This window comes from Muscardinus avellanarius, assembly GCF_963383645.1.
Source record: "Muscardinus avellanarius genome assembly, chromosome: 11".
NCBI lineage: Eukaryota > Metazoa > Chordata > Mammalia > Rodentia > Gliridae > Muscardinus > Muscardinus avellanarius.
The window spans coordinates 6,382,518-6,407,831 of record NC_137797.1 but is presented as its reverse complement, the minus strand read 5'-3'; the positions used below and the strand labels follow the sequence as shown (position 1 = coordinate 6,407,831).

General features: G+C 60.9%; 1 protein-coding gene across 3 annotated transcripts in view; it reads right to left on the bottom strand.

Moving 5' to 3' along the window:
• Positions 1-25,314, bottom strand: part of SCUBE1 (signal peptide, CUB domain and EGF like domain containing 1) — a gene marked incomplete at both ends in the record, with an annotated part of 120,223 nt that overhangs the window by 30,196 nt on the left and 64,713 nt on the right. Inside the window, 4 exons of one of the 3 annotated variants that reach the window (XM_080705478.1) lie at positions 5,811-5,927; positions 16,825-16,914; positions 19,296-19,412; positions 23,261-23,386. In XM_080705478.1, the coding sequence (XP_080561604.1) occupies positions 5,811-5,927; positions 16,825-16,914; positions 19,296-19,412; positions 23,261-23,386 (450 nt within the window). The remainder of the gene's footprint in view (positions 1-5,810; positions 5,928-16,824; positions 16,915-19,295; positions 19,413-23,260; positions 23,387-25,314) is intronic. The other 2 variants (XM_080705479.1, XM_080705480.1) reach the window with 2 other exon arrangements.

Below are 25,314 nucleotides of genomic sequence, written 5' to 3'. Positions count from 1 at the left end.
GTACAGAAGAGGCAGTGGGGACAATGGCATCCCATGTCCTGTAATCTGTGCATCCAGGATGCAGCCTAAGGGGCGGCAAGGCCACGGCAGGGGCCGCTCCAGGCCACCCTGGAAGCTGCTGGACCCTGCTATGCAGGTCATTGCAAGGGTGTGGCTAGGGGCTGGGTCTCCATTTTATTTATTTGTTTTTGGTGTGTGTGGTATTGGGGATTGAACCCAGAGGCATTCTACCTCTGACCTACACCCCTACCTTCCCCTCTCCCCCCCATTTATTTTCTTTTTTGTGGTACTGGGGATGGAACCCAGGGGAATTTTAGCTCTGAGCTATAGTCCCAGCTCTATTTTTTTAAATTTTTAATTCTGAAAAGGGTCTTCCTAAGTTGCAGAGGGCCTCACTAAGTTGCTGAGGCTGGTGGCAAACCTGCGATCCTCCTGTCTTGTCCTCCCAGTACTGGGATTACAAGCGTGCGCTACCCTGCCCCCCAACCCCCTTTTTTGAAACAGGGCCTTGCTAAGTTGCTGAGACTCACACTGTGTTGCTGAGGCTGGCCTCAAACCTATGATCCTCCTTTCTCAGTCTCCCAAGTACTGGGATCACAGGGGTGGGCCACCTGTCTCACCTGGGACTTTTAAGCAGTGAGTCTTGCTGCCTGGTGACGAGGAGACCCAGGCCTGAGGAAGGCAGAGTGCCTGGTGTCAGGCTCCGCCGCGAGGGCTGGGCTCTCCCCGGGCCTGACCACTCACACCCACCCCAGCTCTCCATCTGTTTGTTTGAACTGTTTCTTCAATCAGCAACTAGTGAGTGGGAGCTGGACTCTGAGGGTCACCTGGCCCAGTCGTACTTCATAACCGATGCCCTCTGGAGCAGTTGTTAAGCCAGCCTCGGCTGGCACACCCCCAGAGATGGGGAGCGTTCTCCCTCGCAACCTGGACCGCTGGCTGACATTTTGGAGACATCGTTCTCACTCTGAGCAAAGCCCCTGTGCGGCCTCTGCCCTGTCCCCTCGTCCTGCTCATCTGGGCTCTAGGGAAGCCTGGCCTTCTGGCATCAGGCCTGTCCCTGAAGGGCTTCTGGGGAGATACAGTCCCTGCTCCTCCGAAGCTCCTCCTGGCTGAGCCTCCCCCAAGGCTGTCCTCCCCCTCCAGACTCCACCGGCAGCCAGCAACAAGAGTGCTGATGCTGCTCAGCAGGGTGGCCTCACCTAGATTTGGAGGCGCAAAGAGGAAGCGCTGGGGAGGCCTCTCACAAGAGAGAGGGGTGCCCTGCTCCACTTGGTCACTGGCTACAGCTCAGCACTATTGCCAGACGCAGAGCCACCCCGCGGAGCCGTCCTGCGCGTGGGCCCTGGGACGCCCTGTCCTGTGATGGGCGCTGCCCTGGAGGCCAAGCCTGACTCCCTTAGAAGTCGGGGACCTGGACCCCACAGGACTTGCTCCTGCCACAGCTGGGCCGGCCTCTGAGCCTCTGTCCACGTCCTCCCCGCTTTCTCCTCCACCCAGCCGGCTGCACTGTGCCGAGTCCTAAGGAGTGTCCCCAGCAGCAATGCAAAGCACATCTGTAATCTCAGGACTTGGGAGGTGGAGACAAGAGGATCACAGGTTCGAATTCAGACTCAGCAACTTAGCAAGATCCTGTTCCAAATAAAAAATAAAATAGGGCTGGTGGTATAGCCTGGAGGTAGAAGGCCCCTGGGTTCTACCCCTAGTATAACACACACACACACACACACACACACACACACACACACACACACACACAGCAACAAACCTGGGCCTGCACCTGTATGACCGGGGAGATTCCCACATGGCCACCTGGGGCCTGGGGAGGCGCCCTGCAAGGTGCCCCAGTGCCGCAGCAAGCAGAGAGCAGAGCGCCATCCTGCAGATGCAGGACTCCACCAAGGGCCGACTTTGCCAGCTCCGCCCACCCCAAGGACAAGGACCCCCCACATGGCTGGACCTGCAGCCTGCCCCTGCAGAGCTGGGCATCTCCACTGTCCTCTCTCGGCCAGCCCCAGGGTTACTGGAGGCCAGGAATCTCTAGCTAGAAGCCACGGGTGGGCCAGTGGAGGCCTGTCTCCACTTCTTGCCAGCTGTGTGACCTTGGGCAGGGAGAGGCGCCTCTCTGAGCCACAGGGCCTGCTCCCGGGGCCTCCCCAGTACATGAGCTAACGTCTAAGCAGACAGGGCCTGTCCCGTGGTCGTGGTCACTGCCAGGGCTCTTGTCTCCTCAGGAATGCCTGGGCCTCCGGAACCTTCTGACCCCATCCCAGGCCCCATCTGAGCCTGTCAGCTCAGGGGCTGTCATGGCAACGGACAGGCATGCGTGCAGGAGCCCCTCCTCCCCCCAGGCAGGGTCTAGCTGGGCAATGCTGATGTCCACTCTCCAACTCCCTCCCCATGGTGCTGCCCCCAGCAGCCAGGACCCTCTTCCACAGCTAACGGGGCCTCCAGCTGGGCCTCGGCTCTCCCTGGGTAAAGGCCCAGCCCTGGACGAGGGCTTGCTGTGAGTTGGCCCCTGCCTGGCACCTTGGGCTCTGGTCCCCCACTGGGCAGCGAGCACCGTTGTGGTCTGCCTCTGACCTGCTCACACTCTGCGGGGGCTGGCCCACCGGCCCTCAGAGAAGCTGCCCCGACAGAGTAGGGGGCAGCTCTCTGCTCCTGTCTGGCACCCCGGGGCCTCGCACTGGCCTGACTGGGAGTGAGTAGATGGATGAGGGGCAGGACAGGGCCGCCCCAGGCCAGGGGGCCACCTGTGGGCAGAGGGGAGGGTAGGCCTTGGGCTAAGCAGGTTCCTGTGTCTAGGATACTGGGGTGACTGCATTCTGCCATCCAATCAGAGAGACACAGCCTGGCACTCTTGGGGCCCCATGGGTGAGGGTTTTGGTGGAGATAAAACCCACACTCTTGAAACAAAGCTAGGGCTTGGGGCAAGTCCTCCAGACCCCCACATTAGACAAAACACCCCACTTTCCCACCCCTGTGTCTGCCTGCTGGGCTTTCAGCTGTGGGTTTTCCAAGCCCTCTGCTCCACCCCCCCCACCCCCGCACGCACCCAGCAATCCGTCTTGCTTGACAATGACTTTCTGGCTTGCAGAAAACACTGAACCTTTGAAATCACCCCTTTGATGTCCTCCGCCAAGGTCAGGGTATGCGCCCTGACTCAGGAGCAGAAACCCAGGGCCAGGTTCGTGGGAATTCCCTGCTGGGCCGGCCCCTGCCTGGAGCCCCGCGGGGGAACCCCAGGACCCCCGTGCACAGCACGGGGTCGGGGGCGGCCTCTGGGTTCTGGCTCGGGCTCCCTGCCTTGGGGACCCCACGATGTTCACGCTCTAGACCAGCGCCAGGACCCTTCGCTTTTAGTGCGGATGGAGAACTCCCAGCTCAGCCTTCTCTACCTCCACCACCACCCAGCCCTGGCAGTGTCACAGCCGGAAACTGCCCAGTCCCATGCGGGATGGCGCCCCTGCCCCCCCCTTCCATCTGCAGCCCAGGCCTGGCCAGCTGCTCCCTCCTCTGGCCTGACGTCTGGCACAGAGTGCTCTGCCATGCACGTCCACCTCGCCCGTTATTATTATTATTATTATTATTATTATTATTATTATTAGCGATACTGGGGATGGAACCCAGGGGCATTCTACCTCTGAGCTACACCCCCAGCCCATTCTTTATTCCTTATTTTATTTTATTTTTTGGTGGTACTGGGGTTCCTGGAAGCCCTTCTATCTCCGGGCTACACTCCCAGACCTATTTTTACATTTTTATTTGGAAACGGGGTCTCCTAAGCCAGCGCGCGCGGCTGGCTTCGAACCTGCGCGATCCTCCTGTCTCTGCCTCCCAAGCGCGGGGATTACAAGCGTGTGCCCGGCTTTATTCCTTATTTTGAAACAGGGTCTTACTGAGTTGCAAAGCACCTCACTAAGTAGCTGAGGCTCTTTGTGAACCACGATCCTTCTGTCTCGGCCTCCCAAATGCTAGGATTACAAGTGTGCGCCACCATACCCAGCTATTTTTTTCCCCTCTTTTAACTTTTTACTTTTTTCAGGACCCCAGGACCCCAGGAACCCAGGATGGCTCTTCCACTGGGCTATATCCACAGCCCTTTTTATTTTTTATTTTGAGACAGGGGCTCACCAAGTTGCTCAGGCTGGCCTTGAATTTGTGATCCCATTGCCCCAGACTTCCAAGTCGCTGGGATTACAGACATACACTGCTGTGCCCGGCCACCTCAGCCATTTAAAAGGCTAAAACCCGCCGGGCGTGGTGGCGCACGCTTGTAATCCCAGGGAGGCTGAGACAGGAGGATCGCGCAGTTTCAAAGACAGCCTCAGCTACTTAGTGAGGCTCTCAGCAACTTAGTGAGACCCTGTTTCCAAATAAAAATATAAAATAGGTCTGGGAGTATAGCCTGGAGGTAGAAGGCCCCTGGGTTCTATCTCCAGCACCACAAAAAACAAACAAACAAACAAACAAACAAACAAAACAGAAAAAGGCCGAAACCCATCTCCTGCACATAGGGGAGGGTCCCTGGTCACCGTCTCCCTACCACGGGCACACAGTCAGAGCTAGAAAACTGCACAGTTAATGAGTGAGCTGGGTCACTCCTGAAGCCAGGAGGGAGCCAGAGCCCGAGGAGCAGCCACGGCCGCGGGCTGAGCTCTGCGTCCAGAGGTGTGACCAAGGCCTCTTAAAGGGCTCAATTGTTTTGAGAAGAGCCAAGGGAAACGTGGTGGTCATCAGGGTCTCAGATTGGTGGGCTGGGGCTTGGACAGTCTCCGTCACACCTACTCTCTCCGGCATGGGGAGGGCAAGTGTCCAGCAGGCTGCCCAGGGGCGGGCAGGGCCAGTGGTAGGAGCCCCCATTGGCTTCTCCCTCTTGGACAAGGTCTTGCTAAGTTGCCGAGGGTCTTGCTAAGTTGCTGAGGCTGGCCTCAAACCTGTGATCCTCCTGTCTCAGCTTCCCGAGTGCTGGGGTTAGAGGTACACCACCACACCTCACATGCTTTCTATTCTTTAAGGCTTAAACAAGCTTACCTCGGCCATTTTAAATCGCACCAAAACTCCATTTCCAATATTTCCTCTGACCTGGCTTTAGCATTTCCAGGTCCTGTCCCCTGCTGGGTGTGGCCGGGAGCAGGGCGCAGGGGTGGAGTGGCGGGGCCACAGCCTCAGCTGCGTGCTGTCCTGTGTGAGGGGCCTCGGCCTGACTCCCTGTCCAGGGGCCAAGGCTGCCCAGGCTCCGAGATCACCCCAGGCCTTTGCCTGGCTGGTTCTGCTGTGGGTGACGTCGTCCCTGCAGACCGGCCCTGGAGCTCAGCCGGGCTCTTCCTCGGGGCGCTCTCTGTGGGAGCACCCGCCTTACTCTGGGTTATGCATCAGGGAACTGGGACGCTACCCCTCCAGCTCTGCACAGCAACAGATGCAGGGCGAACCCTCCCTCCAGCTGCCTCGCTCTCAGCCTACAGACGCCCCCTTTTCAATGCCAAAGAAGCTTCCTGCCTCCTTACTCCTTCAAGCGAGAGCAGGAGCAGCCCAAACCCCCCTGCACTAGGGGGCCCTGCGCCACTAAAGGTCCCCTGCCCTGGGGCACAGTAGACACCCGGCTGGATTGTTCAACCCATAGTCAGCCACATTTCTTGACAACAGAGTCTTTTTGGCCTAGGAACTTACTGATGTGCCATGGAGCCCGTGTCCTCTGGTGCCTGCTGGGGACCCTCCCGCCTCTGGACCCCAACAGCAATGCCAGTGGCTGCGAAGCGCCCCGTCCTGCAGCCGCGCTCGGGCTGGGCCCTCGGGCCCCGGGCGCTGACCTTTGCACGTCTTGCCGTCGGGCTGCAGCGTGAATCCGACTGGGCAGCTGCATCGCACGCCAGTGGCTGTGTCCTTGCACGTCCGGTCGCAGCCTCCGTTATTAACCGCACACGTCTCTGGGGAGGGAAAGACACGGAGACGCTCAGTGTCCTAGGGCAGAAGCCGCCATCTTTCCCCGTCGCGGGGAGATCTACGAGACAGGAGGCGCGGGCTCAAGTTCCAGCTCTGACGTTCTAGCTGCGCAGCCCCTCTGAGCCTCAGGTTCCCCAGCTGTAAAACAGAGAATGGGCACGTTCCTGTGGGGCTGCAGGGGAGGCTCCAAGGCGTGGAGGGAGTCCGCACAGGCAGAGGGCTCTGCCGGGCCAAGGTGACTGCCAGCAAGGCCAGTGCGGCTGATGTCCACCTGCCTGGGCCAGGCTGCTGAGGCTCCGCCCTGCCTGGTCTCAGTCTCCACGTGTGCTGGTGATTGCTGGGGGCAGCCGGAGCTCCGAGCTCGTCCCGTGCGGAGCTGACGGCTGGCGGCCCTGGCCATGGAGCCGGGCTCCGGGGCCCACACTCCATCCAGCACTTTAGTGAGTGTTCAACCCACATCTGTTCTTACTGAACCATATGCCAAAGGGGTCTGGTTTTTGTCCACTTGAAGCCTGTCTAGTGCTTTTTTCTTTCTGCAAAATTCAAAGGGGCCGGAGCAGCTGGGGCCACGGCTTGGGTCACCAGAGCTGTCAGGCCGTGACAGTGAGGCTCCCCAGGCCTGCAGGAGGTTGGCGCTGCGGGCTCTTGGGACTGCGGCTCCCCGCCGGGCCGCCCTCCCGGAACGCTGATCCTCGCCACCTGGGTCTCCTTCCCAGCACCTGGTGGGCTCCGCCTGGCGGGCATCCCTCTCCTCCCTGCTGCTCGGAGGCAGGGAGCACTGGGCACCGTCTTCCCAGCTTCCACCACCTAGGTACTCTGCCTGCCTCCAGCTCTCTCCCCCGGCGTGCGTGCTCCGGAAGGCACTGTGCACCGCCACACCGAGTTCTGGGGACATCGTGAGATCCTACAGTGCTGCCTTTACTTCTTTCTTTACTTTTTGCAGTACTGGGGATTGAACCCAGGGGCATTCTATCTCTGAGCTATACTTCCAGCCCTATTTTATTTATCTGTAATTAATAATAGTTTTTTTTTTTCTTGCAGTACTGGAACCTGGGGCATTCTACTCTGAGCTACATCCCCAGCCCTATTTTTTTTTTTTTTTTTTTTGTGTGTGTGTGTGTGTGGCACTGGAGGTGGAGTCCAGGGGCTTTCTACCCCGGGCTACACTCCCAGACCTATTTTTTATATTTTATTTGGAAACAGGGTTTCACTAAGTTGCTGAGAGCTTCACTAAGTAGCTGAGGCTGACTTCGAACCTGCTCAATCCTCCTGTCTCAGCCTCTCAAATGCTGGGAAACGTGTGCCATCATGCCTGGCCTATTTTTTGTTTTTTATTTTGAAGCACGGTCTCACTAAGTTGCAGAGGGCCTAAGAAGCTGAGGCTGGCCTCGACCTGCGATCCTTCTGTCTCAGCCTCCCCAGTATTGGGATTACAAACATGTGCCACCACACCCGGCTGCTTTTCTTTTGAACGGGGAAGAAGGAAACCCACACCCCCTGTGCACTTGAGTGTGCTGCGATTCTGCAGGGCACTGGGGAGGGCATCGTCCTGTGGCCGTGGTTCCCGCACCAGGGCTGCCAACCCCTTAAGCCAGTGTCCCTACCACCGCCATCGTGGGGCAAGCTGCAGTGCACTGAGGCCGGTGTCCTTACTCTGACACCCTTCCTGGTCTGCCTCTCAGCCACCCCTAGTACTCTAGGACCTCAGCCGGGCCGGGCAGTATGAACAGGCGACTCCCCACATCCCTGCCTTTCTCTATGCTGGGCCCAGGCGTGAAGGCCACCTCCTCCTCGTTGGTCCTCCAGGGCCTGGCTCACAGGCTGCCTTCAGCACTGAAGCCCAGACTGCCCTCAGCAGGCCCAGCCTTAGCTCATGGGCCCGGGAGCCATGGGCAGGAGACATGGGGGGCAGAGTAGGCCTGGCCTGGGGGGCACCAGAGCTGGGGCAACATGAGGACTAAAGCCAAGGGGGAAATGTTCCCTCCTCTGGCCTGCGGCCTCGGTCTGGGTCCCTGTGCCAGGTGCTGGGCTGGGCGGGTGGGACCAGCCTCATCCTGCCTTCCCAATGCCTCGGTGCCTCCCTCCAACACAGGAGGCGCTGTGCTGTATGGTCTGGGGTATAAAAGGTGATACACATGGGAAGAGCTGCCTGCGACTGGGCCCGGCTGGCCCTGGCGGGCTGAGTGCCCTGTCCCTGGGAGTCTAGGCAGAAGCTCCTGGGCGCTGCTGAGGGCCGTCGGCCTGGGCCACCGCCCACCGCCCACCGCCCACTTCTCAGGTCCTCTCACGTCTCTGTCCAGCAAGGCTAGCAGCCGCCCAGACCTGGCGTTAGGCCACCGCTGTCTCAGGGGGACTCAGCAGACAGGAGTGGGAGGCCGCGGCAGGACATGTCCCCTGGGCTCCCGGCCATCTCTGGGTCCTGCCCTAGCTCTTCTCCTCTCCTAGGGGCCAAGGAAGAGGTGAGGCCTGAGGGAAAACGAGGTGAAGTCACACCCCATCCTCAGCTGTACCAGCACCACGGGCACCTGGGCTGTAGAGGGGCGAGGGCTAAGGTCAACCTCAGTGCCTGCCTCTCTGGGGAGCTGAGGAATTTCCTTCTGGGTCCCATGAGCATTCCCCTGCATCTGGCCTCTAGAAGAGAGCTGCCAGGTCCTCCCAAGGCGACCCTGCTCCTCCTGCCCCGCCCCTTGCAGCTGACCAAGCAGCCGGCCATCTGCTCTCCTCGCCCTTAAGGGGGCGCTCCCGAGGTGGGGATGGGAGGCTCAGAGGAGTGCCTCGACCAGGCAGGACTGCCCACCTGACTTGTGCAGCTCAATGCGAAATAACCATGAACGCCTTTGTTCCGAAACGGTTCAGAGATTCAAGACAGAGAGCAAAGCCTTAAGCCAACCGTGGACCCATCCCGGGGCGGGCCTCGGTGACTGCTTGGCTTGGGCTGCCTACATCTGGGTCACACAGCTGCGGCGTTCACACCCACGCTGTGAGAGCCGCCAGAGCGGGGGTGGGGTGGGGGCTGAGGCAGGTGGAGAGCTGCAGGTGCCAGGGCTGGGGTGGCTGGGGGAGGGCTGGCATAGGGCAGGCGAAGGGGAAAGTCCCAGGCAGGCAGAAAGGCCCCCCAGTCTTTGCTCCTCCTCAGAGGGCGTCCTGCTTTGGGCCGGCTCCCCTGGCCCCCCACACGCAGCCCAGAGGGGTCAGGGGCCATGGCGTTGGCACCGCCTGCTGACACCACCTGGGCAGCGGGTCCTTGAAGGACGGTCCGATCGCAGCGTCAGAGTCAGATATGTTCTGTCCCTGTGAACGTGGGCGAGGCCCTTGGCTTCTTGGAGTCTGCTCTCTGGTGTGGGGAGACGGCGTGTTCGCCATGAAACTCCTGCAAGGCCCAGACACTACAGAGGACGCGCTGGTGCATCATGGTGGGGTGGCGGCGACCCCCACTCTGCTGAGCCCTGGGCAGAGCTCTAAGCACTGGGTGGCACATCTATCCTGGGGTGGTCCCCTCCGCCACTGAGGTGTTCAGGGTTGACCCTGTGCCCAGCACAAGGAGGTGGCTGAAGTGTTGTGCTCAGTGAGCAGGGGCCCTGGAGTTACCGCACACGGGCTCCCAGCCATCACCTGTGAGGCCTGCTGAGGGCAGGGCAGGACTGAGGGGCGCAGGGGCTGCGTCACTGAGAGGAGACAGCACACGCCACGGGCCCTGTGGAAGCTCCTCGAAGCCCGCAAGGAGAGCTGGCCTCGGAGCGGTCAGCCGGAACTCACGTGTTGCCGGAACTCCCCGGGGGACCTGGGCCAAGCTCTGTCCCTTCACTAGGCCTTGGGCTTCCCACCTGCGGTGTCAGGGCCACGCGGCTCAGGAGTGCAGGGCCCAGCGCTCCCCCGAGGCTCTGAGCTGGAAGTGCTGTGGGGCCAGCGCCCTCCACCTGCCCTGTCCCTGGAATGCCTGAACCTCCGGGCGAGTGTCCCAGGCCCTGCCTAGGGCTCCACCTGCCTTGCTCCAGTGAAGGGCGGGTCACTGGCTCCCACCTAGCTGCTGACCTCTGTCCCTCCCCTCAGCTGACTGCCAGCCCTTCCCGATGACCCTCCTCTGGCTCCTGTCACGCTGGGACAAGTCTCTCCCTGGCCTGGCCCCTATGCAGTGGCCCTCTCTTGCCCGGCTCCCTGTGGCCCTCTGAACTTGTCCAGCCCTGTGCTGCTCACAGAGAGTGTGGCCGCTCGCTCCACCTCCTGTCACTCGGCTTGACCTGTCTGCCGAGCGCCTACACCCTGGTCCTGACTGTGGTGCCAGAGTCCTCCTTTGCCTCTGGCCCAGCAGATGTCCATGTTGGAGTGCTGTCGGCCAGGGTGGGGAGGGGCGGCTCAGGAAGCTCTCCCTGGCGCTGCTCTGGCCATGCTCAAAGGGCCTCCCTGGCCCTGCGGCAGCCTTGGCCTGTCCTGGACTCTGCCTGGGTGACTGAGGCCTGGGAGCCCCACCCCATCCTGCAGGGTCTCCATCTCCTGAGAACCACCCTGCTCACGAGACTTCTCTGTGGGGTAAATTTCCAACACTAGACCCATCCTCAGGAGCTCCAGGGTTGCTCTGTGAATGTAGCAAGCCACCCTGGTGTGTGTGTGTGTGTGTGTGTGTGAGCGCGTGCGCGCGTGCATGCGTGTGTTGGGGGCTCTTCACAGCAGGGCTCAGGAGGCAGAAGCCCTGGGCTGAGGACCCCTGCGGTCTGAGGCACACAGGGTGGAGGGCCTGCGGGCAGAAGGCACCAGGAGCAGGCCTACCCAGGAGGAGACAGCAGACCTCGGGAGGGGCTTCTGCGCGTGGCTCGCAGGGTCTATGTTCTGTCCACTCTTAGGATGAGGGAGGTTTTATATGGGCGCAGGGCTGTTGGCAGTGTCTCTCTCTGTCCCCAAACCCTGCCCCTACCCTGGCAGAGGGGAGGCCTTTGGCAGACAAAGGACCCTCAGAGGGAGGTGGGATCACCTTCCGCTCCACAGAGGGTCAGGAAAGGCTTTGGAGCCGGCCATGCAGCTGGTGAACAGCGGGGCCAGGGCGCTTCCCCTGTGCTGGGCGACCCCGCCACGCCGGGAGGCTTGGGGGTCAGACCCTTGTGTGCAGAGCACCCTGTCAACAGCAGCAAATGCTCACTGCGCACGCCCATGCCCAGCCCTGTGCAGTGTGCTGGGACAGGACCACAGCTGTCTGCCTCCGATGGAGGGAGTGTGCTGTCTTGTGCACACTGGGTCAGCCCAGGGCTGCTCAAGAGGGGAAGCCTTGGTCCAGGTTTCGTTTCGTTTCCTTCCTTCCTCCCTTCCTTCCTATTAAACCCAGGGGCATTCTACCTTTAAGCTACACCCCAAACCCTTTTCTTAATTTTTGTTTTGAAACTGAGTCACTTAGGTTGCTGGGAGTCTCCCTGAGCTGCTGAGGCTGGTCTCTAACCTGCAATCCTCTCGTCTCAGCCTCCCAAGTGCTGGGATTATAGGGGTGCACCAGAACACCTAGCTCTTGGTCCAGGTTCCTGATGTTTGCCCTGGGGACTTGGCTGAGGACAGCTAAGGTCTCCTGAGCACACCTCTCTGTACTTGGGGGCCTGCAGCAGTGTTACATCCTGGTCCCAGGCCGCCTACCCGTGACCTCATGGGTGTGGGCGATGGTGCCTGTTCACCCTGCTGGCTCTTCCTGCTTCCCAATACCCAGCAGGATGCTCTGACCAAGGCCAGGCAGGCCGTGGCCTCTCACCTCATCATGGCTGTCCAGGTGCCCTGGCCAAGCGCTACCGCCTGGGAAGATGATGGAGAGGATGGCCCAAGGCCTAGCTAGCACCTGCTTTGTGCTACACGGGCTGGGTGCTTCAAGCGGCCTGTCTGAACCTTGCTAGGGATGGAGGCCCCTCTGTGCCCCCAAGAAACTAAAACTCAGAGATAGGAGCTGACCCTGGCACACTGACCCAGCTGGCGACTGGGAAACCAGGACGGCACCAGCGAGAGGCGTCATCCTCTGGCTAGAGTTGTGCTCTGGTCCCAGCTGTCCCTGCTCTGAGACAGAAGGCAGGTCAGGCCAGCCCAGGAAGTCTCTCCTCAAGCTCGGAACTGCTGGCTACTCTGGACAGATGGCTGCTCACCCCGGACTGTTCCATCACCTAGCCACCTTCAACTGGACCAGCTCGCGATCTTGGGGAGGGGAGGGCGGTGAGCAGGGTGGGCGGGGCCGGGCCGACTTTCTGCTTCCATCCCAGGCTTCTCAGGCCTCAGCTGAAGGCCTGTGTTGCTTGTGGCTTCAGGGGACACCACCCACCTGCATGCTGCAGGGCTGGGCCCGGACCTGGTTGCACAGACATCAATCAGGAAGTGAGAATGGAGGTGAGGCGATTGGGTGGCAGAGGGCACTGGGGTCACACGGGAAGGGCTTCGGGGCCCAGGTGGACCAAATCCTGAGGGGCCAGGGAACCCATGAAGGAGGTAAGGCAGAGCTGGGCCTGTCCAGGTGCCCAGGAAACATGGCCCTGGCTGCCTTTGGTCCCCAGTGGGGCTGGGCAGGGAGGTGCGGGCTCAGGTGTCTGGACATTAGAGGAGGACTGAGGACTGTGGGGGTTCAGTGTGCCACCCCCACTGAGGGGGAAGCATGAAAATGTGGGGCTAGGGTAAGGTGGCCACTGAGCAGAGGGACCCTACAGCAGGCTTGGTCTCTAAAAGGGGCAGGACCAGGCCCTGCCCCTTGCGGGGTGGCCTTGGCAGGTGACGCCCCTTAAGGCGGGTTTCCCTGCCTAGGGCAGCCAGCACTCTCCCTCCCACGGGGCACTGTCTCTGCCCACAGTGCCTTACACCCAGAGAGCCGGCCTGCCTTCCACCAGCCCAGAGGGGTGTGTGTGTGTGTGTGTGTGTGTGTGTGTGTGTGTGTGCTCATGTGCACCAGTCTGGTGACCAGAGACAGCCACATAAAGGCCAGGCCAGTGGCTGGGTGCTCACTACCTGGCCCTTTTCTCCTGGGTGCTTGGACTGAGCACTGCCCGTGTTCATTCCCTCCTGGGGTGCGCTGAGAGTTGCCTGAGCCCCTCCCGCTTCCAGGACGTGCAATCTCTGTCCTGCCCTTCTCCTGAGCCCCACTGTGTGGGTGTAGACCCTGTCTCTGCCCCAGCTAGGAGGGGGAGTGGGAAGGTGGGTACAGGGAGTGCCAGGGGGTCAGGATGGGCCAGGCAGAACTATGCAGAATGGCACTGGGCAGAGTGCTGGGTGGCCCTCCTCTGAGCAGTCCCGGAGGTGGACAGAGGGGGCATCCAGGAGGGGGTGGACGTGTGAGCTGAGGACGCGAGGGGCAGGCAGGTGCCGCTGGGGGGGGGCAGAGGAGCCTGCGGGGGTCTGGTCCCACAGCCGGGTGGGGAGAAGCAGGGATGTGACTGTCGAGGTGAGAGAGCACACTGGCCGGAGCCCACTCGCAGGGTAGCCACGCTGGCCCTGGGCTGGGATAGTGCACAGCCCAGCCTGTGCTTCTGAATGGGAGCTGCCATCACCCCACAGTGGCCCTGCTCTCCAGCCCTTCCTGGGATTCTCCGGATGGAGTGGCCCTGTGTGCGCTGCCGTGCCCACGGGGCCCTGACAGCCTCTCCCTTGCTGCCTCCTCTGAGCTGGGCAGGGTGCAGAGGATTGTGCCTAGTGGGGGGAACGGGGGTTCAGGGGAGAAGGCTGCTCCCAGAGGAGTGTGGGCCTTGTACAGCTGCGTAGCCTGGTGCCGGCTACTTACCCAGGCGCCAGAGGCCTTGGCTGAGGGAGGCAGCCGAGATGGCCAGGGGTTGGGGAGATAGGTCTGGGGAGGAAGGGTGGGGAAGGTCCAGGGGTGGCCCAGGCTCTGCCTGTGCACTGCCCGCTCGGCTGGAACCCAGCTCCCGGCTGCTTCCCTGTCCTTGCATTTGCCCTGGGGCTACCGGGCCAAGGGCGGGCACTCAGTGAGCACTGCTGATGCCAAACACCTTCTCTGCCAGCTCATCTCACTCACGACAGCTCCCGGCAGTACGTGCTACAGGAGCCCCCTGGGCAGATGGGGAAATAGGCTCAGGGAGAAGTTAGGACACTTGCTCCAGATATCATGGCTTCCTGGGTGGGGAGGGCTGGGACCCAGGCATGCTGGCTCAAGGCCAACGTGCTGTTTCTGTCCTGCAGGTCTGGAGCCCCTGGGCGATGCCCGTGTCCCGGGGGCTCTGATGGAGGCCCTTAAGGTACAAGGGGCAGGAACAGTTCGGGGGCCTCATGCCCAGCACCAGCGCCATTTGCTCTGACTATATAAGCACCGCTGAGCACCCCCTTCTGCCAGCCTCAGAGGAGTGGGGGGCAGAGAGCTTCAGCTTTAGGAGAAGAGGGGCAGGAACTCCTAGCGGCCCTTCCATGCCTCAGTGTCCTCTTCTAGGACCCATGTTATCTTGGGCTCTCAGTGAGGGTGGGCTCAGCTCAAGGCCCAGAGGAGGCAGAACTGAGGGTCGCTGGCAGGACGCTGGCCTGGAGGCAGGTACTCTTTTTTTTTTTTTTGGTGGTACTGGGGTTCCTGGAAGCCCTTCTTCCTCCGGGCTACACTCCCAGACCTATTTTATATTTTTGAAACAGGGTCTCTTACGCCAGCACGGCTTGCTTCGAACCTGCGCGATCCTCCTGTCTCTGCCTCTCAAGCGCGGGGATTACAAGCGTGCGCCACCACGCCCGGCAAGGCAGGTACTCTGTGTCGGGGTATGGCCAGGACTGGCTTGCTGGGCTCTACTCCTGGTGCCTTCTGGAGAGGAGAGATCAAATTTCCGACCTACTGCTGGCAATGGTGTGTTAAGCCACCAAGATGGTGGCAATGAGTCAACGGCAGCCCCAGAAAACACACGTGTACCCCTCCTAAGCACGCTTCTGAGAAAGGAACGCAATGCGGGACCGGGGCGGACAAGCCTGGCATCTCAGCCATCCTGGGCAGGGGTGCACATCTGTACCCCAGCTGGGACCCGCTGCTTCACACGGGAAGTCTGCCAGGTGATGAGATTTATCACCAAGCCTCTCAGCGCAAGGAGCTTAACTGACTTTAATGGCATCTGTCCTTGACTCTGCTCTGAGGCCTCTTAGGGTAAGCATCTGCCCGGTGGCTGGCCCTGAGCGGCACTGGGGGTGGACACTGTCGAGTGATGGCCACCGAGAACCCAAGGTGGTGGCTTGTGGGGCCCCAAGGCCCCAGGCCGCTGTGCCGATGCCTCGGCTGCCCTCGGCTCTCCGAGGTCTCTTTCCTCATCCCTACTCTAGAGCGGCAGCCAGGCCGGGCAGCGGCAGGGTGGGAGCCATTCACTAGGGGCACAGGGCCCTCCCTCCGTGGCTCCATCTGAGACCGCCAGCAGGCGGAGTCCCAGCGGTCCTGCCCGGAGCCAGTGCAGCTTTAGCTAATGCCACGTCCCAGTCTCTGAACGTGGGACCCTGTGGTCACTATGCTGCGGCTCAGGGAGAAGAAAAGCAGGCAGGATCCACACAGGAGCCGAGAGGCTCTCAGCGGGCAGGCTGCTTCCCATGGGCTCCTGTATTCTGTGTCTTCTGCTTAATTTTAACTAGGCAGCTCAGGCCTAGCCAGCAGCACCCGTTGCTCCTAGTGAGACCCAGTCCTGGGTCCTCAGGGTGGCTCCAGGACCCTGGCCACTCAGGGCTCCCACTGCCCACCACCAGCCGCCATCCCAGAGTCCACTGCACTGACTTTCATGTTCCTGAGGTCACGCCTGGGCACTAGGGCCTAGACTGGAGAGCCCACCAGTCTGCAGGATCCAGCTCCCGCTCCTGTCCACACTGGACAGCAGGGTCTGGGCTGATCTGTCCTGCCTGCCGCTATGCCCAGGGGCAGTGCCCAGAGCGCTCCAGCCTGGGAGACCTCATCTGAGCAGCAGGGGACCCCGCCTGCATGGGCTGCGGCCTGCCCAGCACCACGGCCAGGCCCCCAGCCTTCCACTCCCATACCTGGCTACCCCTTCCATCTGCCCCCTGGACCTCCCTCCTGCCCCCTGGGAGGGCCACGAGAAGAACACAGAGCTTGGTGAGCCCCCGGGGGCCCTTGGCTCTGACCTCCAGCGCCTGCCCTGACATTGAGAGGCCTCATGTGCCATGACCTCTGGGCTGACAAGCCAGGTGGGGGAGTGTGCGTCCCTAGGGAAGCCTGGGCACCCCAGGCAGCCTCGGGGTCTCCTCTGAGGAATGGTACCTCCTGACTCACAGCATTTGAGGCTGGGGGGAGCCGTCAGAGTTCCACCCAGCAGGCTGCAGGTGCAACGCGTGCGGCTGGGGACCAGCGGCTCCGGGGCTGCGGGAGGGACGAGGAGCAAGGCCGCCTTGCCTCCCTGCTCTACGCCTCACGCCCTGTCCCGAGCAGTCTTTCTCTCTGCCGCCTCCTCACACTGGCCCAGGGTCAGCTCTGCCAGCAGGCCTCCTACGCCCTGAGAACCAGCTGGCTTTCCCCAGGAGGCAGGGCGCCCTGCCGCCCGGCCCTCCCCACCAAGGCCGCCTCGGTTCTGAGCCTCAGCCTGGCTGCGCTGCTCCGGGGCCCTAGGCGCACACGCAGGGCTCTCTACAAGCGGAGGAGGCTCACAGAGAACGTCCTGACACGCTTGGGCCATGACACGTGAGCACCGGGTTCTTTGCTACAAACATATAAAGAAACAAGCGTGTTTGGTGGCGTTTACCCCAAGCGAATCCCCATCTGCAGTGGAGACCCCCCGCACTCACAGCCGGCACGCGTGACTGCATACACGGGCACACAGCACACCGCACTGACACTTACTCACACGCACACACACCCATTCTCACACTCCCAGGCCGGCACGTGCACACACTCACACCCGCACCCGCACCCGCACGCACAACAGGGCAAGAACAACAAAGGAAGTGGAAGAGGAGTGTTACCCATGAGGAGCCGCCGTCTCACCCGCTTGTCCACATCAGCTACTGACGTGGCACTGAGCTGAGAGCGCTCAATTGCAGCCTCATCCTTGTCTAAAACACAAGTAAGGGACAAACACGGAGCCGGTGGTTAATGACAGCCCACTTCCCGCGCCCGCCAGTCAGCCTCGGCGTGGCGCACGCAAAGCCAACGCAGCATGCTGGGCCAGCTCGGTGGCCGTGCCAAGGGCTAATCCCAGGAGCCTCCAGGGTGGGCGCGGCAGGGCGGAGCGGAGCGGCCATGGGAGGCAGAGGCGTGCAGAAAGGGGCGACACAGCGTGACCCAAGAACAGATGGGACGCAGACCCCTGTGCGAGCAGAGGAGGGGTGGCGGCTGGGGTGAGAGCGTCTGCGGAAGCCGGGACCAGCGGTTACAGACCCCCATGGCTCAGGCTGGAGAGGCAGGCACAGGCCTAGGCACGGGACAAGGGGATGGGGCCGCGAGGTCCGGTGATGGATGCGCCTGGGACAGCAGATGTCCTGTCACAAGGACAGGAAAAGGTGTCACACATGCAAAATTAAGAGCAAACCATGGAGGAAAACGCACACATCCGCACATCCACACCGCACACATCCACACCCACAGAGAGTAATGGGTCCCAGTAACAGGTACAGAGAAACCAGGGGTCGACTCGGGCAGCGCTGGTTGCCTGCTTGTCTAGAGGACTAGAACTCAACATTCAAGTGCTTGGCCGGCTGGGTGGCAGAGAGGGTCAGTCGTCTTGGGAGTGTGCGAGGAGGATGGGCCCTGCGCTGGCCAGGCGCTCCCGTGGCACGGAGCCAGGTCGAGGCGCCCGGTGGGTAGGCAGCGGGTTAGCGGGCTGCCTTTCTTTGTGGGTCAGAAACGCAGCAAGGCCCTGTGCCCAGGGGAGGCTGGCACGGTGGGCAAAGCCAGGGGAAAGGCTTCTCGTCCTGGCTGAGTGTGGAGGCCTCAGCGGAGCTGGGTGGGAAAGTGGTTTCTAACGAGGGGAGGAAGTACATAGCAGTTACACAGAAAGCAGATCAACAGGGACCGTCACGTGAAAAAGATGTTGAAAAAAAGAGAAAGGACGGGTGTAGAGGACACAGACGGGTGTTAGACACGGGCTGGGTGTGCACTGGCCCGGCAGCTGCGGCACCGGCGCAGTGGCCACGGACCTGGCCCTGCTGGGGATGGCCAAGCCCAGGGAGACTTGTAGCAGACGAGACGGGAGGGAGGAGGGGGCCTGGGAGAGCCCAGGAGGGGCGGTGGGCAGGAGGGCAGGGGCAGGAGACAGGAGGTTCTAGATGGAATCAGGCTGCAAAAGAGACACTGGTCTGAGACCTGATGTGGCTTTTAATTTGTTTGTTTGTTTGTTTGTTTTTAGGATGGTTGGTTTGCTTTTGGCTTTTGGCTCAGGAATTACTTAATGAATGTCAGTTATCAGACAAGACAGGCAATCAGGGACCATCACCAGAAAAGCAGGAGGAATGAGATAACACAAAATAAAAACGCCGTTTGAGAGGAGAGACCACAGAGGAGGGAGGCCCACGGCAGGCAGCAGCCCCTGTGACCGGCCCGGGCTGTGGAGGCGCCAGCGGGGAGCAGTCACAGGGCGCGCAGACAGCAACTCAGGCCCTCCTGGGCTCACCCTGGCACACAGCCCCCTTTCAGTTCCTCAAAAGCCCCTCAAGCAACACCTCCCGAGCCGCCAACTGGAAATGGGGCTTTGACCAAAAAGCAACGTCCAGGACCGCTGCTTGGGTCGGGTGCCAGGCCGGCAGCCAGGAGAAAGAAAGAAGAGGGTGGGCCTGGCGCCAGCTCTGAAGTCCCCCTTTCTCAGTTAAAAATATTGCTGTTACTTTTGAGCAGGAGAAAAAACGGTCTGTGACTGTGATGTGGGATAATCACGATCGGCCCAGCTCCCCCAGGGAGCCTCAGATGGGGACTCCGCGCAGCGGGCAGGTGGGGTCGGGCGTCGCTGAGGGGGAGGGACTTCAGGTGGGGAGGATGCCCTGCCACAGCTGACAGCTCCCACACCTGGCCCGCCTGTGCATGCGGGGTGTGCAGCACCCCCTTACGGCCATGGTTCTGAGGGAGACTCCGGGGTTCTGGGACTCCCGGGGGCATTCACAGGACTAATGGCGGTCACTCAGGCTACACGGAAGGAAACACCGGTGCTTCAGGGACAGCGCCCTTCTGAGGTGCACACCTTCCTCTTCCCTGCAGATCACCTGCCCGAGGCCAGCCCCAATGGAAGATCAGGACAGCAGACACCCCGCAAGGGAGGCTGGGAGCATGGCCGCGGAGGGGAGGGAGGCCGCGGGGCCCAGGGTCAGTGTCCACAAGCGCTGCCCTGGGGGACACCTGTCCTCCCTGTCACCACCGGGGGCCTTCCTTTCCTTGGTTCTCTTCAGCCTTCCCCTGGGGTCACGGACTGGGCGGGGCTGCCGACTCAGCCCGGGCACCTCCTTACCGATGCAGGTCCGGCCATCCGAGTGCAGGGCGTACTTCTGGTGGCAGCCACATGTGGGGCCCGTGTCCGTGTCCTCACAGCTGTGCTGGCAGCCTCCGTTCCCATAGTTACAGGTGACTAGTTAGGCCCAAGCGTGCACATGTGTGTATAAACAGAAGGACAAAAGTATTAGTGTGTGGGCGCTGGCTGTTTCTTTGCGGGCCGGGGTGAGGGCAAAGGGTCACGGTGGCCACGAATGGGCTTGTTGGGCTGTAGCCGCGCATGCACCTCCCGCCACCTGCGCCCCCCTGGGTCTCAGGCGGAACTGGAGGCGAGTGGGGTGGGGCTGAGAACAGGCTGGTCAACTGGGCCCAGAGGAGCCAGCACACAGCTGGAGGCTGAGAAAGGGAACATTTCATAGCACCGCCCGTCTGTTAGTAACAGGACGCAGTCAGTGATGTTGATTGGTGGCCGTGGTTCAAGGTAACTCTCATATCCTTAGTTCTCGCAGAGCTCTGCATCCTTGGTCTGTGTTTCTGGGGTGTGTGCAGAGATGTCTCCACAGCTGTCCACTTCTCTGGGTCTCTGCAGCCAGCCACCTTGGGCTCTCCCCGCACCGGGGCCTGATCCTCCTGGAGCTCAGCAATGCTCAGACAGAATTTAGTGGTTGATGTCGCCTGAGGCAGTGCTGTAAGTGCCCTACACAGACCGAGTCACGCGGTCGGCGACGCCTGTGGTCTGGAGGACTTGGTGTCCTTCAGCACAGAATCTCACTGTGTTCCACAGCCTCCGCAGCCCGGGCCAGCCGAAAAGAGCTGAACAAGTGCACCGGTCGGAAGGAGGGAAACTGCATGTCTGAATTCATTTCAAAGAAGCCATGTTATTACTTCCAGGGTGAGCAGTATTGCTGGAGAAAAATGCGGGCATCGGGGTCTCTGTGGAGAGCCCCCTAGCGCCTGCTTCCTCCCACCAGGGAGCCCGCTGCAGAGGCCAGCCTCTGTGCCATGCCAGCCTCGAGGTGTCTTGGGTACCCCGAGGGTTCTTCCACACTGCTGTCTGCCCTGCTGGTGTGCTCGGCAAACCCTGGTCATGAGCAGATATGCAAAAATAAATCTCAGAGCACCATGGTTGCAGTTGGAAGGGCCCCAAATTCCAAACCCCGAGCTTGCATGCATCCTGTCCTGTTAGGCTGGCTCAGGAGCGCCGCTGGTGGCCGGGGAGGTCAGCGCGGCGGCTCGCCGGGGAGGGACCCGAGCGGCTCAGAATGGACTTCTGCACCCCGCAGACACAACTCCGTCACAGGGAGCTTCCTGGGCAAGCCCATCCTGGAGGTGGAGCCCTTGGTCTCCCGGCACACGCAGGCTCCACAGCAGATGAGATGTAAAGAGAATGGCTCGACGGGGACAAGTGTCTGCTGGGGACCCAGATGCTGTCCGCAGCAGCCAGAGGCTCTGGTGGCCAGCTGCCTCTGGCCACGGCTTCCAGGGTACAGTTTTCAGGAGCTGCGAAGTGCTGAAATGCCGTGAATACTTCCTCCTGCCCTTCTCAGCACCTGGGTGGAGCCACAGCCTAGAGGTCCAACCTCTCATCTCCGAAATAGCTTGTCTCTCTGGCTAGGAGGAGACCCAGGGAAGCCCAGGGCTCAGGTGCGGCAGGGCGGTACAGATCCCAGGCGGGGGACAGAGAGCTGGGCAGCGCCCTTCAGGGCTGGGCAACACATGCCCTTCTGGGTCTGAGGAGTCCCGTTTCAGAGCCGGCACAGAGGGAGCAGGGGAAAGGCAGGAGGTACTGGAGATGGCTCCCTCCAAGCTCTGGGTGCCTGGAGACGGGGCTCCCTGCTCTTTCCACACGGGCTTATGTATCTCAAAGACCTGCCAAGGACTGGGGAGGCCGCAGGGCCATCAGCCGCGGGTTGGCCCCAGAGATCCCATCAGGCTCTCCACAGCCTGGGGATGCCGGGCCCTGCAGGAGGGCAGGACTGCCGATCCGAAGGCGGCAAACGCCGGGCAGGGCTGAGCTCTTCTTGGTGCTCTGGCAGCCTGACCTTCCAACCAAGCCGGCTCCTAGGAGACGCTCTGAGCACACGGTCCCCTCGCAACACGTGTCCAGATGTAGGGCTACAGAGGAGGCGCGAGCTGGTCCCAGCCGGGGCCCCAGTCCTCTCAGCACCTGAGCTCCGCCTGGCTCCTGACTGCGGGGCACGCTTGCCAGAAGCTGCACGAGTGCTTGTCCTGGCCAAGGCAGCTGCTGACCACCCGGCGAGGAGGCCCAGGAAGGTGGAGGCTCATCCTGTGCTCTGAAAGTGGTCAGGTGGCAGGTGGATTTTCTGCGGTTAAAGGAATCCGGCTGGGGTGGAGGAGGAGCCCTGGCTGGTGCCCTGGGGCTGTCCCTGCTGGGTGACAGCATACATGCTTAAGTTTGCCATCACGGGCTACGAGGAGGGCTGCTCCACATCTGGGCCCTGCCCGGGGTAGAAGGAAGAGCCCCCACTCTGGGGAAGGGGTGGGTTGTACACGGGCCGGGGCACGAGCTCCTGGAGATGGGTGGCCTCTGATGCATGTGAGTCCGAGGGCCTCGGTGAGTCCGAGCTGGGACAGATGTGGTGAGTTGCTTGTGGGACAGATGGTGACAGCTGAGAGTCACGGTGACTGAGCGTGGTGGGCCCACACCGGCCAGCCAACTTCTGCACGGGACAAGTTAAGGATGAAAGGCCGCTTCCTTTCCACCAGCGTCAGCCTCGCTCTCCCGCCTCAGCAAGGTGGGTGGGGAGCACTTTCTCCAGGAGCCCAGAACTGGACTCCTCCGTCCTCTTTTAGGGATCCCAGGTGAGTCTGAGGATGCCCCGGTCCCTGGCTGAAAGGGGAGATGCTTACCGCAGCCTCCCTTGGTGCAGAGCAGACCTAGGGCAGGCGTGGCTCCAACTGGGCCTCCCTGCTCCCCACAACTGGTAGCTGCGTCCCCCGCTCCCACAGCTGCAGGGAGGTTGTGTGGCTGGAGGCTCTGGAGGCTCCTGGGGTTTGGGAGGACGGCAGCGTGCGTTCAGCCCTGCCCTCCTTTGTTCCCTGGCTCCACTCCTGCAGCGGGGCTGGGTGACCATATGTTTTACAGTTTGGGTGTAGAACGAATGGCCCCCCAGTGGTCATGTGTCGAAGGCATCGTCTCCAATCCAGGAAGGTTCAGAGGCAGGGCAGGCGGGGGAGGACACTCGCTGGGCATGGCCTCGGGGGTTTCACTTGTCATGAGCCCCTTCCTTCTTCTCTCTCTGCTTCCGGCAGCAGAGCTGAGTGGCTTTTTTTTCCCCCCATGCCCCACTGACCTCTGGAACCTTAAATGAACTTCCTCCTCTGAGTTGTTCTTGTCAGGTATCATTTGCCATAGCGATGAACAAAGTTCCTGAATACACCATGTTACGAGGCTGGGTTACACTGAGTGCCACAGGTGACCTCCAAGCAGGTCCCGATCTGGCACTTTGGCCAGAGGCCTCATTCAGCCCAGATCTCCCGGTTCTCACCGTTTGCAGTCAGCCTTCTAGGGGCCACTGTGAATTCTGATCTTGAAAAAACTGAATTCTGATCTTGAAAATGTCAACACGGCCTGGAACAAGCCCTCCCAGGACGATTCTCCTTTGTGTCATTATACTTCCCCGTTATCAGAGGTTTCCCAGGCCCACCGAGGGACCTGGGCTTTTAGGCCTGTGCTGTGGCCCCTCCATTCCCACTGAAGTGTTTGGATTCGGGGCCCTGCACAAGTTCAGGTCAGCTCCTGGGGCTGTGCCGGGGTGTACTGCCAGGTGAGGAAACCCAGGCCCAGGGCTCACAGCCCCTGCCCCTCCAGCCACCCCAGGCCCCCTTGGCAGACCCTGCCCTTCTCTCCACCCCATAGCCAAAAGCCCTCCCTGCCACCACCCAGCAGAGTGGATGGACCCTCCACAGAGCAAAGCAGGAGACGTGTGGGGGTATCTGGCCCATCTGCCTCCAGCTACCTACGTGCGCAGTCCTTCTGGTTTGGGGCAAGGTCAAAGCCGGGCCTGCAGTCGCAGGCCACCCCACCTTTGGGCGTCTCCCGGCAGATGTGGGCACAGCCATGGTCTTTGTTCATGCAGTTCATACCCTCTGGGGAGAGAGACAGACAAGAGGGGGTTGGGAGCCAGGGAGGGAGAGGGAGAGAGGTAATTTCAGGCTGAGAAGAGAGAGCCAGTGAGATGTCACAACCAAACGAGCGTGCTCTTGGTATGGCACACACCTTGCACACATGAATGCAGGTGCTGGCCGTTCTCGTGGAGACCCTGAGGGTGCCCAGCGCTCTGTGCATAGCACTGGAGATGGTGCCGAGGACCCCTGGAGGAAGAGCTCCATCCTGGGTCAGACTCCAGGCTGAGGTCTACAGAACTGCTTCCAGGCCAGGTCAAGGCCCTTTGGCCCCTCCTCTGAGATGTGCCCCGAGGTTCTAGGACACCCCCTCTCAATCAGCAGATTCTATCTCCTTTCCTCCTTTACTTGCAGTGGCTGGGACCCCCTTCCATTGACCCCGGCTGATGTTTATCTTCCTGGTGATTTGCGAGGAGTTTCCAGAATTTATGAGGTCAGGGGTCAAGTGAGAGGTTATGGGTCACAAGTCCATCAAGAGGCCAAAGGCAGATGAAAGGGAAGAGCCACAGTCTACACCCTGGCTTCATCGCCTGCCTCGAGAAGCCACGACGTGCACAGCCAGCCCGGAAGAGAGGGAACGAGCCTGTAGGCGGGTGAACACCTGGGTGGCCTCTCTTTCCAGGAGAAGTCTAGCTTAGTCTTGACTCGGTGCACTCTAAACATGGTCATGCCGCAACACGGGATATACTTAAAAACACAACCCCCCTGGCAGCTACAGTACAGATAGGAAAGTGGAGGGCTGGAGGTGAGGCTCACCAGGAGAGCGCTTGCCTAGCATACATAAGGCCCTGGGTTCCATGCCAATAACCCACGAGAGACTAAAGTCAAAATGAAAGCCCTCAAATGGAAATGGACGAAGCCGCACCCTGCCCAGCATCATCCTGACTCATCTGGCTTGCTATCCTCCACCTCGATCTTCACGTCAACCTGCTGCACCATGCAGAGAGAAGCCCACTAGCCAGGGGTCAGACCGCAAAGCACTCCACGCCGCTGCTCTGCACAGGGGGACCAAGCCGCTCCCCTCTCAGCGCCCAAAAGGCACCGCCACATAAACTACACCGGGGTACTTAACGCCTGGCGGGGTGGAGGGCGACCTGCAGTTCTTGCTGATTTCTGTGGTGCAAGACCTCCCACCTAGGCCAATTTCAAGCTCCTGGGAAAATTCCCCTGGAGGTGGAGCTGCGACTCAAGGTAAACAGTGGGCTCCTGGGCCAACCAAAGCCAGCCCTAGCTGGTGCGTCCCTTTCTCACGTGGTCATTGGAGAGTCAGGCAATGTGGGTCTGAGCCCGGCCCCTAGCCATGATTTGGAGTTAAATGTCCCTCCAACCTCATGTGTTGGCAATGCATCCAGGTTCGCAGGTGGAACATGAGTGGAGAGCGTAGGCCCTGGGGACACATCTGTGCCTGGTTGCTTCCCCACCCTGCTTCCTGCCACCAAAACCAAGGGGTTTTCCTCCTCTGCCCCGCCCTGAGGCCGTGCCGCTGAGCCATTCCTGCTGTGACCATGCCGATCATGATCTGACCTCTGAAATCGGGAGCCCTAAAGTAAACCTTTCTTCCTCTAAGTTGTGCTCATCAAGTATTTTGGTCAGAGCAACAGAAAAGCTGACGAACGCACCTCCCAACTAGCCGTGTGCCTTGAAGATAATTGCAGCCTCTCTCTGAACCTCATCTGTAAAATGGGCAGGGAAACCTTCCTCTATCTCCTGGTGGGTGTGCAGTGAATGGCCTGGGGCCACAGACAGGAGGATGCCGGGCTTCTGGCAGGAATTCAGGAGCAGACCCGCTGTCCCTAGAAAAGCTGGCCTCTGAAGGCTGATGCTTCCCCTCCAGATCTGTGAACGAGCTCTCTGCCCGGGCCCAGCTGGTCCAGGCAACCCCACTTCAGAGG